Genomic DNA, 12,591 nt, shown 5'->3' with positions numbered 1-12,591 from the left:
CCCCGTGTGGGGCGGCGATGGCGGAGTTTTGGCGAGTCGCTTTTACTCTCCCCTCCGTTTGGGGGGGGCCAAATTGAATGGAAAGGAGAGAGCAAAAAAAGAACGGGGCATCGGCGCAAACATTAGCGATAATATTACATTCCCCACTCTCCCCCCACCCATTGGGTTTTGGGTGTGGCATACTGGCACTGACTTTGAAGCAGACGAGTAGGGGAGATGGATAATGATGGGGCTAAGGCCAGCGCCAAAGAAGCCATCGAACATCGATTATATGCAATTAGACACATTAGACTGCTGACCCCTTGCCGGCCGGCCAGTCGGGCGGAACTTTTTCTTTCTTTGGCGCTTGGTTTTGAATTCATGTTGCAAAAATTAGGTGAGAAGCGATTCATATTACATCGTTGCCCCGTTTGTACCCGCTTGCAGCGAATGATGATGATCATGTGGAATGGAGATTTAAGGTCACGGCGGAGAGGTTAGTTTCGTAAAAAAAAGCAAGACTCACGATGCGTTTCCATTCGGTCATCTTTGAAGCGATCAAATTCGCCGAAAAAGACACATCATTATTTAGTAGAAATTACATTTTTATTGCTCATCCAGGCGAACATGATTTGATTGAGTATGATACGAAGCGTGCCACTCCCGTGAAGAACGATCCTCTACTCTGCTCCAGCAGCTCAACGGAATGAAATTTGCTCTCCCAACCGTTCCGAAATGGCAGCGCAATTGACCCTTTCCCATCCGTCGTCTTCGGGACAGACAGCGAATGGTAATGTATGTACGTATCACCACGTTGATTGATTCAGTAATATTTTGTTTCATTTTTGCCTGCCGTTTTCTTCGTTGATTGCATTTTCTTCGGTGCGGCCGTGTAGGATGGCGCATGTCATACAGCACGCCATACGAGAGCCCAACACCAACGCCAGATAGAACCTGGCAAAGGAAGGTTGTGTGTGTAACCTCCGGGGTCAGTATTGTAATTGAATAAATAAATTGAATCATTATCCTGGTTGCGTACGATACACAGAGCTGGGCAACCAGAGAGTGGGTCATATGCTGAAAGGCGAAAAGTGACAAGATATAAAAAATTGGTCGTGTGGTTACAGTTGGCAATATTTGCAGGGTTTACCGAATCATTTTTTTGCGATGTATGCTGCTTATTTTAGCGTCAACGCAATGGATTTTACCTACAGCTTCATGTTTGTAGGGTGCAAACAATAAATTTTCTCAAGTTTAATATGATTTTCGACACATTGAGCTTGTATAATGCAAAGAGGGAATAAATGGTAATTAGGTTTGTACTTATTTTCAAGCGAAATAATTATTATTGAAAATAATAAGATGATGAGGTGTAAAACATGTTTGAAAACATGTTGATGGTTTAATTAATTTTATTAAAACATTTTCCCGACTTTTTAACAAGCACAAACAGTATAGCTACGCTACGCACTGTACAAAATCATTCCACTTAGGACAATTGTCAAACAAAATTAAATTGAATTGAAGATATCAAAAATCATATTGTCAGGTGTGAACATTATTTTAAGGCAGTAAAAACACATGGTAGTTATCGAAACACATTTCGTAAACGAGACACATCGGAACACCGTAAAATTACTCGTAAAACCCCTGTATTTGCACAATGTTTCAATCGGGCAAACAAGGGACTTTGCAAAAAAAAAGATAAATTAAAGAGAAGCAAATGAAGCAAGTAAATCATAGTGTAATTTTCTTAAATAAAATAGAAATTTACACAAAAAACATCTGCTTACGATTATCATTTAATAAAAGATGACTCATGTTCAGTGTTCCCGTGTTTCATCGACGAAGTTCGTGCAGCTAATTGCACAGGCTGGGCCATCTCTTTGCTGCACTTCTTCTATCGCCTGCATCGAATGTGTGCAGTAATAACAATAATAACACACATATACAGACACTGCACCGGCACCACACACACGCACACGTTGTTTTTCTCGATCGTGTAGTTTTTGTTTCATTTTTGCTCCCTCCACCGACGGAGTGACGTGCTTAAGCGACCTTCACAGCATACCAAATGGAAACGAGACTCGTTGGAACATGCAAAAACCCTGACCAGGGAGACGGGCGGCGGCAAGCAAGAAGGTGCATCATCTTCACCATCCATCGCGGCCCAGGCGCCATATCATCAGCACACACAGAAAGAGAGAGAGATACAGATCTACAGACGAGCGCGCCAAGACGGGCTGGGCGCTGAGGGCATCGATCGTAAAGCAATAAAACTAATAATTCAACATGCAAATGCGAGTGGCTGGGGGTAGAGACCGTAATTAAATGGAGCTCGGATGTGCATTTTAATGTGCATGCTCTCTTGGTTTGGTTTGTGTCTTTGTGTTGTGAAGTGAGACCATTTTTTCATAAATACATTTCAAAACAGATCCAATTTAGTTTGTCACACAATGATTACACCTTAACAATGGTGTTACAATTTTATAGCTTTCGTAGCTCCCTTCATGCTACTTTAATAACCAAACCTTGTCACTGTGCCCCAAATTTCCACAACAGAAAACCCAAATTAATTTGTCATGTCAAGGCACTACCTGAACAAACGAGAACCCGGTTGGGGAAGGCTCATCATAAAAACGGTTCTTGGACCTTGGAGAGCGTGTCAAAAATCAAACCCAAGAAAGCGCCCGAAGAAGCTTTCAAAGCCACAGAATGAAGGTCAAACAACAAGACATCTTTATTTCTGCTTAGTTCTCGTCTTTCCCCCCCCCCCCTCCCAACGATCTCTGCCCCAATCAACCTTTCAGACTTTCGACACTGAAAGACTGATGAGTTGTCTAAGCCCTGTAGCAGCATGGAACATCATAATGACAATCCGATGAGGTCAAAACACTGGTTTTACGTGTTTTCTTTGCTGCGCAGCCTGGATATCTATCTAGCCTCCGGTCCTGTTGTGTTCATTGCTGATTCATTTGACCGATTGGCCCCCGGACGGCGGATGCATTTATTATAAGTTTCGCCACCACCACCGCCACGGAAGAAAACCGGTCCTCCCAGAGGGAGAAGAAGAATGCGTCTATTTTCCTGCACGATGACAGAAGAACTCTGCCATCTCCCACATTCTTGCCCCTTACTCTCTCTCTCTCTCCCTTTAATCCAGGTCTAATGGTTCACCGCAAAACCTAAGGCTAAGGAACGCAGCCATTTACCGGAGGAGATCCCCGTGGTACCGTTGCGGTCGGTGGCGGCGCCACAACATTTCCACTTTGCCTAGAGATGCTTTTGGATGCATATGTGATCTCCGTCGTTTCGCATCTCCCCCTCTGGATAGTTTCCCGTAGCCAAGAGACTTCAACGATCCGAACGCAATGGGATGAAGACTCGTCGGCGCATTAAGGGACACAGGTTGCTGCCACCCCGAAGAACTACCTTGGTTCATCCATGCTTCTCTTGCTACTTCTTCAGGGTGAGATGAGGGCGTCTGCGTGCTCCATCTCTCGCGATGCTTCCTTCACGCGGGAATAATCCACGAAATAAATGCGCCCAAAATGCTTGCCATCCAAGTGCCAAAGGCGTAACTGGTTTCTGTACGGGTGAACACGTACGGACGGGAGTAGTGAAGGAGCATGATCGTAAGAAGCGTTCCATTTTTGGGCCGAAGAAAATAAAGCGCAGCTGACCTCCTGTTCGTTCGGTTTTGGGTGCCGGTGGTCCTCCTGCTACCCACCACCACTTTGCTTTGCCGTGACCTCGGGTCTTTGCCCGGGCAGTAGATGTGTCGGAGGTGGTCATTAGAAAAGCATTTTAAACACAAACCGCCGTTACGCCGTCGACATTATTAATGTGCTGTACCGGGCAATGTGTTAATATATTATAATATGTACACATCTTTTACATTTTGAAGACGATAAAGGGTCGCAAACATAAAAAAATCAGTTTTGGAGAGAAACAAAAATGTAAAAAAAACAACAAACGATTATTGTGGAAAAACGTAATTGCTAAATAATAAGCTCCCCTGGAGGTTATTATCCCTTATTGGTAAGCTCATCAAAATAGAAATCTGTCAAAACAATTCGTCGTTAAATATATTCCCTCCCTGCTCTAAACAATCCATTTGTTTCAGCAACAGTCTCTATACCACAACGATCCCAAAAACTCCACTTCCTGGTGGAGCGGGAAAAACAAACACGTACGTACGTATCTTCCCCCCCGGGGCACACACAAACACACTTTGGGGCCACATATTTCCGTCGACATTTTTATTGCATTTTGCGAACTCTGCGCGCGCGGGTCGGTCTTCTCTCGCTCTTCCAGATCATAAAAAGGTAAATTATCGATACGGTAATTATCGTAAAAAAGTACGTGCACAAAAATAGACGTCTGCGGAGAACTTCGGCCCGAGAGCGAGAGAAGACCAGAACACTAAAAGCCCGGCCAGTCGCCCTCTAAGCCGACGACGATGACGACACACAACAACGAAACGTACCCACAACGTACACCACAGCAAGCAACCAACGCTGGAAGAGAAGAACTCGTTTTTCCAGCTCGAAGTAGCGGAGTAGCATAGAGCGAAGTGCGATAGGCCGTTTGCTCGAAACCCCGAGCGGGACCTGGGAACCGGTGGTACAGAACCCGCCGCCTTCAAGGTTCGGGGCTGTGGGTCGGGGAGCGAGGAACAGAGTGATCCAACAACTCCAACACGCAACAGTAGCGCAAAGGAGCAGCAGAGCAAAGAGCGTTGGCTGGCTGGCTGGTTGACTATTCTGGCTAGCTCTGGATGATTGCGTTGGCATCTCTGCTCCATCTCTCCCTACTCCTACTCCCACACCACGTCATCGTAGCCACATCTCACATCGTGCGGCTGTCGGGATCGGACGGTCAAAAAGTGTTGGAGTCGCGGCAACCGAGACACATCCAACCGGCGTTGGAAGTTCATTGTCCCGAGGTTCTTGCACGGGAGATCCCGCCGTCGAAGAGCGCAATCACACGCTCGTTGAGCCACCCTACAGCCGCCCCTGCTTCACCTCCGCGACACACACACACACAAACACACATCCATGCACGTCACCCCCGGATCGGTCGGTACATGGTTTTGTTGGGCTCGCGCATAAGCATCGAAGGTCCCCACAACCCACAGAAGAGATAGCACACCACAGCGGTTGTGGCTGCTTTTTCGTTCCTTCGAGCGGGAGCATTATCTTGCCGTCTCTGTTGCGCCCTTCGCATGGTCGTGGTCAACACACCCGCGTTCAGTTGCTGAAGGGAGGGTCAGGTGGAAGGGTTTTAGTTGTTGTGATCTGGCGGTGACGACGAAAACCAAGAGGACGATGACGTTTTTTTTGTTGTTGCTGCTGTTGCTTCTCACAGCTTCTGAGTCGCTGGGAATAATGACGATTGGACAGCAATGCAACGTCAGTGAATGGACGGACTAGTGTGTTCGTAAAGGTGGTCTTTGGGGAGTGAGCATCAAATCCAAAACAAATACGAAAACATATTAAAAAAAAGAAGCTTATGAAAAATACAACGAGCCAAAGGCCATTCCTAATGTTCAAAAATGTTCTTCTGGTTTGTCTTAAATTGTTGCCTTTGCTATAAAAAGTACAGGATTTATAGCAATTCTAATTGACTCATTGCAAAATCCAGTAGTTCCAGCGTTTGCAGTGATACCAAAATAAAGAAAATAAACACTAGCTATGATAACATGTTGAAGATAATGATGCATCACCGCAACTTCGTATCGAACCACTCATCTACTAGCCACCGATTAGATAACGCGGCTCTAACCATTTTCACGAAGTAGATAAACATTGGCACCTTTTACGATTTCGTCCACCTTTTTTGCATGTAGTTTGACGTATGACAGCGCAAATGATGTCAACATTCTATTCAAAATCGTCGTCACGTCAAACTGAATTTGCTGATTTGCTTTTCAGTTTCTGTTTATTGCTGCGACTAAGCGCATAAAACACAAACGTTTAATTTCAAACTGAAAAGATAGCAGGTGTCATTGTTTAGAACGAAGTATTCGACATTCACGAGCATTATATAAGATTAAAAATGTTTAAATTAGCATAACGCTGTTTAAAATAATCAAATTCAACCTTTTAAGTCGACGATGATTGTATTCCTTTTAATAGCGATTCTATTTTTGTAAGTAAATTGCTTTTTTTTAATACTTTTGCCATCCATCAGAATTTGCAAAAGCCCGCACAAAACTTAAAGATCACGCTAGGCATGAACTGTTCAAACAAAATGTGCTTGCCATTATGAATTTCAACAGCCTCCAACTCTCCAATGTTCGATATGCATCAAACGGCTAATGTAGGCTTGATGTAAATTATTTGAAAGGTTTAGCACATGAACCTTTTTCTCTTTTTGAGCCTAATTTTCTTCCGGGTAGTAGTAAACTATCCACGACCGGACCTTTAACATCCAATTTTTTAATCATTAGATCACTGACTGTCCATCCTATGCTTTATGATGAATCTCTTCTAATTGGCGTAATGTCCTACGCGGACATGCAGGCCTATACAGGCTCTCGAGACGTATGATGAATATATACTTGCCAAACAAATTGATTCATCACACAGCACCCAACCAAGTAAAAGAATTTAAAAAATATATATACTCAGAAAGCAACAAATATTAGCTGAGGTTATTCTACATTCACGATCACAAGATCAGGTTGTTTGCAGCATCAATTCACACAGCAAAGGTCGCCGCAGAAGTCAAGTCAACAAACCCAGCTTTCCCCACAGCCGCACCATTGCAAAACATCGCCTCCACACATAGAGCAGGGGAATAGAAATGCTAGTGAATCATCGACAAACGCTTCTAGCATAATAAAACCCTCCGGAGAAACGCACAGACAAACATCGATGAGTCACGGTGCAGCAATCAGATGCACGGTGGAATTGCACAAAACACACTCACAGCCAGCCAAAGCAGCTAAGAGAGCGTTAGCCAGTCAGCAGTGATGTTCCTTCGCTGTACCTTGTACTAGAGTACGGAAGAAGCCAAAAGGGTGCATTTTCAAAGTAAATGTGAAGCGCAGTGAGCAATAGACGCACAAGAGAAGCCTCTACCGTTTGTCGAGAGTTCATCAGTTCATCCATTGATCATTTCATTTTGATCTATTCTTACATACTGCGGCCCCATTCGCTACTGTTACTGCTGCTGTTGTTATTTGGAGGAAAATTTATCCTCTTACGAAAAACGATCCATTGCTATAGCTCCATACAACACAGCATACATGCAGCGCTGAAATATGATCATGCTAACGGAAAGATCACTAAGAATCATCCTTTACCGAGCTGGAGTTACCTTCCCTCTCGCTCAAACCTAAAGAAGGAGGAATAAGAGCATCACACACACACACACACACAGGCCCCAAAAGCCGGAATTTATATTTAGCGCAACATCGAACGCACTTTTCACGTGTGCTGCTGCACACCACATACCGTGAGTGCGTGTGTTGCGGAGGAGCTACTGCAACGTGTGCTGCTGCTATACACCACACCACGGGATGGACCCACGGATGGATACAAGACAGCAGCAGCAACAGCCAACAAAGACGTTTGTCGCTGACGCTGTTGTCCCGTTCCGGGTCGACCGCAGCCGCCGTAAACTTCACCAGCAATAAGCCTACTTACTCACAATCTAAACAAATGATCTCCGCGCCGTAACATCTTAATGGGCAGCTCCTCCCGTTCTTTTTTTTCTACAATCCCACTCGACCGCTCCTACCCCTTTTGAAAGGCGCTCCAAATGTGATCTTGTAATTGGGATGGGTGGGAGATGTTTGTAAATAATCGTAACGCTACCAACTGGCAAACTACTGCGCCGGTTTATTAGATTGCGAACGCGTGGAACGGACGGTGGTGCTGGGTTTTCATTTTTCAAACAAATGTGTACCGAAAATAGCCCTTCCCAACCGCTTCCCCGTGTTTGGAATGGTTTTTGGATTTTAGTTTCGATGCAGCATTAGACAAGTTTTGAAAGTTTTCAGCATATTTGCATCGCAACCGCGACACTTCTACCAACCACACCACCACGTACCTTGTACACTTGTCCGTATGTTCCATTTCCGACGACTTCGATCAGCTCAAAGATTCCAGCAGGATCCTGTAAAGAGAGGGAGAAAGAGAGCAAAATATCAGTAAACCACATTTTCCACACGGTAATGCACCCAACGTAACTCCCCCTCCATCGTGTCTTTCGCAACTTTTATCGGCCCAAATAGGTTAGCGGAGAATGCAATTTACACCGCAATTTCCTTTCCAAATCCCCGCGGGTTACTACTATCAGAGCGAGAGAGCGACAGACAGGGGCAGGCAAATGGAAAGGGATTCGATTTTAAGTGCTTTGGCAAACAACGGTAACTGCATCGAGAATCGGAGCCAGGAGGAGAAGATGGTGATGATGGTGGATTGACCATTTGCAACTTTTGCAACACCTTCGCCTGGAATGTACAAGCCCTGGGATCAAGATGGAACAAACTGGGGAAACAGCGAGAATGGATGTGTGTGGATATTTTCATAAGATTTTCCTCTGGCTACAATTCCATCAATTTCCCTCCATGTGCACAGATGCACTTTGCAGAGTTTGGAAAGGAAAGCACACACACACACACACACACACACACACACACACACGGAGAGATGGTGAAGCTGTGGCACAGGAAATCGAACGTTGCGGTTTTATCGATGTAAAACGCGCTCTCGTGTGAGGCAAAGGGAAGAGCAGGGAGGGTTTGTACATATAGATGGGGAGCGAAAAACTAATATCAACTAACGCTGCCACAGACACTACACAACACACCTAAATCACACTACACTACTGGAGAGAGGGAAGGTTACAGTGTTCCTTACGGTTGTTTGCGCGGGGGAAACTTTGGCCGTGTTCTGCTGGCCGGCTAATAATGTTTAGCTAACCTAGATCGAAGCATTGGCCCCGTCGGAGCGAGAGCACGATGATGGAAACGGTGCAGCAGCGAAATTGTGCCGTTTGCTACCGTTGGAGGTTTTGGTTGGTGTGTGGTGTTACGGCGAAAAATCAAATTTTCCTCAAACTCAAACTCCTCAACGCGTGAATGAACGCTCCTCTACACACACACATGGAACGGTTTCCAGCGATAGATAGAGATAGAGGGAGCGAGGGTAACGGTGGAACGGTTGTGAAGTTTGAGTTTTCAATCAACACACACACACACACACACACACACACACACACACACACACTGCTGCGGTGGCGGTGGTTGCGCAGAAAACTATCGACGGAAAGGCGAGTGGCGCAAATTGATAAGACCTAGTTTTAAGCGAAACCGTAGTCAAACACACAAACCCATACACATCATGCCTCAGCGAAGTACGGATATCTCCTGCAAAACTCGTGATTCATTACGCACCGCACTACTGTTGGGAATTCATGGTTTTGACTGTGTTGGTCTTGGAGTGGAAGCAAAAGCGAAATCTTTTCAATCCAAAACTTAGAGAGCTACAAACCGAGGGATTTTGAGGGATAATTGTGATATGTAAGTTGACATTGACATTTTTACCATTGTGTCTTAAAAATCTGAAATCTTTGATACACTTTGGAAGAAATGTACATGATTCTTGTGTTAAAAGATCATCAAAACTCATCAAATGATATTTCGAGGTATGACCGAGGTTACCTGTACATCTTTACAGAAGATTATCTAGACATACCATTGAGTTCCAGAGTTCCAGAGATTCCGGCTTTACGAATATATCAGAATATCCGCATAAAAGTAAATTTGTATTGGAATACTAAAATACTTATAACTTATGAGAGTTCTTGGAGAGTGGATAACAGTTTTAGATACATGTTACATAAGAGCTTGTTAAAAACTACACCCAATAGAATGATTTACTTTCAGATATCCAATTACTGGTGGAATAAGTGTAAATTAATTGTTTGTTAATGGAAATGTCCGATTTGAAAGGATAAAAGATGGTACTATTTAGTACATCAATATCAAGGTAATATTGATAAGGTACTCTCAGAAGAACGAGGACAGTAACTTATGAACTGTTCATAAGAGTCAAAAGGCCGAAACATCTCGAATAAAAATAATATTACACTACCTATCTTCAGTTACACACCTTTCATGCAAATGCCCAAGATTAAAATTCACAATGAGTTTTATTACCGGGAAGTGTAGAACACACCTCATAATTAAAATAGACACAAGCAGGTTACTGTCTCCTGTCAATAAAACGATTTAATTTCCTTTTACACTCTCCCAACTGTCCTTGGGATCTCTTGGAACATGGCCGGAACACCGTACCGGCCTTGTCCAAACAAGAAGTCCCCGAAAATCCAACTTCCTAGCGCGCTGCACTGATGAAGGTAATTGACCATACACATCTGATCCACACACCAATTAGTAGTGCCCACCACTTCGATCCAACCTGTGGAAGAAGCATCATTCACGACACACGACACACGACGTCAATTGCTCGAAATCTAAAATAGTCACACCGACGACCCTCAACTGTTGTTGTCCCCCTCATTGAGGTGCGCTGCTGCTGGTCAAGGAGAGATTGTTTCCTAATCGGGACCAAATATCCACACACACACAACGCACGGCACAGTCTCCACAACAGCACAGGTATGTGATCACCTTACGCACTCGTTTGGTGGAGTTCCATTGCATTGCTGAGAACACAATCGAAAGTGGTGTTTTTTTTCGTTTTGTGTCGGAGGCGCAATCAATTATTGCCACAAAAGAACAAATAATCCACCTTCGATCACATCCCACACACCCCAACCTTTTGCTGCGCAGCTGCATAGTGGTGTATTTGTATTGTTTTCAAGCCACGCATTCCTCCACCGAAACATCGGAGAGGATTGGCATGAATTGTTTTTTTTTTTCAATGTCCAGAGCAGGGTGCAGCCAAGCACGCGGTCTCTGTTTGTCCAAACGACCCGAAGGTGTCAAGGTGAAATGGTTGACTTACACCCTGCGCCATTATGATGCAATCCCCGACGAGGCGGAAAAAAAGAACAGATGACCTCTCTCTGGCAGGATTTGCTGTTTGTAGCCACTGACGGCCGATCGAGTACAAATTATGCGATCGGTGTCACATTTGGCGGGTGAGATTGTTACTGCCGTTCGAAGGATCGGATCGCATCCCACAAAGGTAAGAAGCTCAATAAGGGACGCCCCGGTACGTACAGGTTGGCCGATTCGAGCCAGTCACTTTTTGGAGGTCGAGAGCGGCGGCGGCATCCGCCATTGTCGTTTGCTTACTTTCTGTCTATCTTGGGTTGGTCAGTTGCCTGCATCACGAGTCATTTGCATTATACAATTAATGTGATCTTATTAAATAGGCTTACGCCAAACAAAGCGGAATGGTGGATGGGCTTTAGAGCATTGGAATTGGAGATAAATCCAAACTATGACTGAAAGATGTCACATAACCATACACATATATCGAATTAAAATGTAAAAGCCTGTCTGCATATGGCAATAATAATGTCTTTCTATTATCAAATATTAACCAACCAATTGGCTGAATTGACAAGTTAATGCCTAATTAAATTTCCCAACATAGCATCATCTCTCCCAAGAGAAAAAAAGGGAGGGAGTCTCCCTACTGCTACTCCCAGTGTTAATCAACTCGTCAGCAATATCGAACAAAATCGATGCCCTATTAAAGCCAAGTGGGCACACACCACGCTGGATTAAAATATTCAAAAGCCGCTGGCCCAAACTATCACAGAACGGCCCCAAAAACAAGAGAGTGAAAGAGAAAAGGGCGCGGCAAAGTGTTGAGCCGCTACAATTATAATCTTATCACTGTCCAATAAATCAATAATTAACCCCGAAAGGGAAGAAGAGCCCACAATGCACCCGAATATGCGGCAACCAGCATATTTATGCCCTCACAACCAGCGGGAACCAGCGAAGGGATTTTACAAAGAGGGGCACAGACCAGGCCAACTCCACTTCAAATCGATACAAATGTGTTTGTGTGTGTGTGCATCGGCGCGCGTCGTGCCCTTCGCCGACAGACGGACGTGCGCACGGATTAAAGGGGGCTACCGGCTTCTAAGATAAAGATGGAAATGACATCATAAACTATCACTTAGTCTCTCTCCGAGCGTTAACAACAACATCGGCCCTCCTCTCTTCCGAGTTTCATTGCGCCGTGCGCTAACGGGAACAAAGTGGAAGTCATCAAAGGAAGTTCAATTTTCACCTCATCGAATGAGGCGCTAAAGCAGCATTCGGGGATTATAAAGCGGGCTTTCTTTCAAAACCCCGATGATTCAACACAACGCCACTTGGGTGGAATGTGTGTGTTTGCTGAAGATATTTGTTTTTGATTTTGTTTGTTTAAGACTCATATGCACGACACGCTGCACACGCCAAACAGGTCCAAAGATCAGCTCTTCTGAAGTCAAAGACGCTGTGCACAACATGAATCAGCAGCTCTCTGTAACGCATAAGGGGATTTATTTGTCGTTATTCCAAGTCGGAGATGTTTTTGGCAGTTGCATTCCGAATGTCAGAGCGCAACGAATGTCAGAGAGGTTCAATTAGCGCACTGGGAAAAGGAATCGATGAGTCAATGCACAGTA

At 44.6% G+C, this 12,591-nt stretch overlaps 1 protein-coding gene across 16 annotated transcripts in view; it reads right to left on the bottom strand.

Moving 5' to 3' along the window:
• The window catches only part of LOC120953541 (serine/threonine-protein kinase mig-15), a 56,672-nt gene that overhangs the window by 30,110 nt on the left and 13,971 nt on the right, over positions 1 to 12,591 (bottom strand). For all 16 annotated transcript variants that reach the window (XM_049608056.1, XM_040373582.2, XM_040373581.2 and 13 more), the window contains exon 3: positions 8,041 to 8,106. In XM_049608056.1, coding sequence (XP_049464013.1) covers positions 8,041 to 8,106 — 66 coding nt within the window. The remainder of the gene's footprint in view (positions 1 to 8,040; positions 8,107 to 12,591) is intronic.

Source organism: Anopheles coluzzii, chromosome 2 (assembly GCF_943734685.1).
Source record: "Anopheles coluzzii chromosome 2, AcolN3, whole genome shotgun sequence".
NCBI classification, from domain to species: Eukaryota; Metazoa; Arthropoda; class Insecta; order Diptera; family Culicidae; genus Anopheles; species Anopheles coluzzii.
Note: the sequence above shows the minus strand (reverse complement) of the source record. Positions and strands in the feature narration are given on the sequence as shown.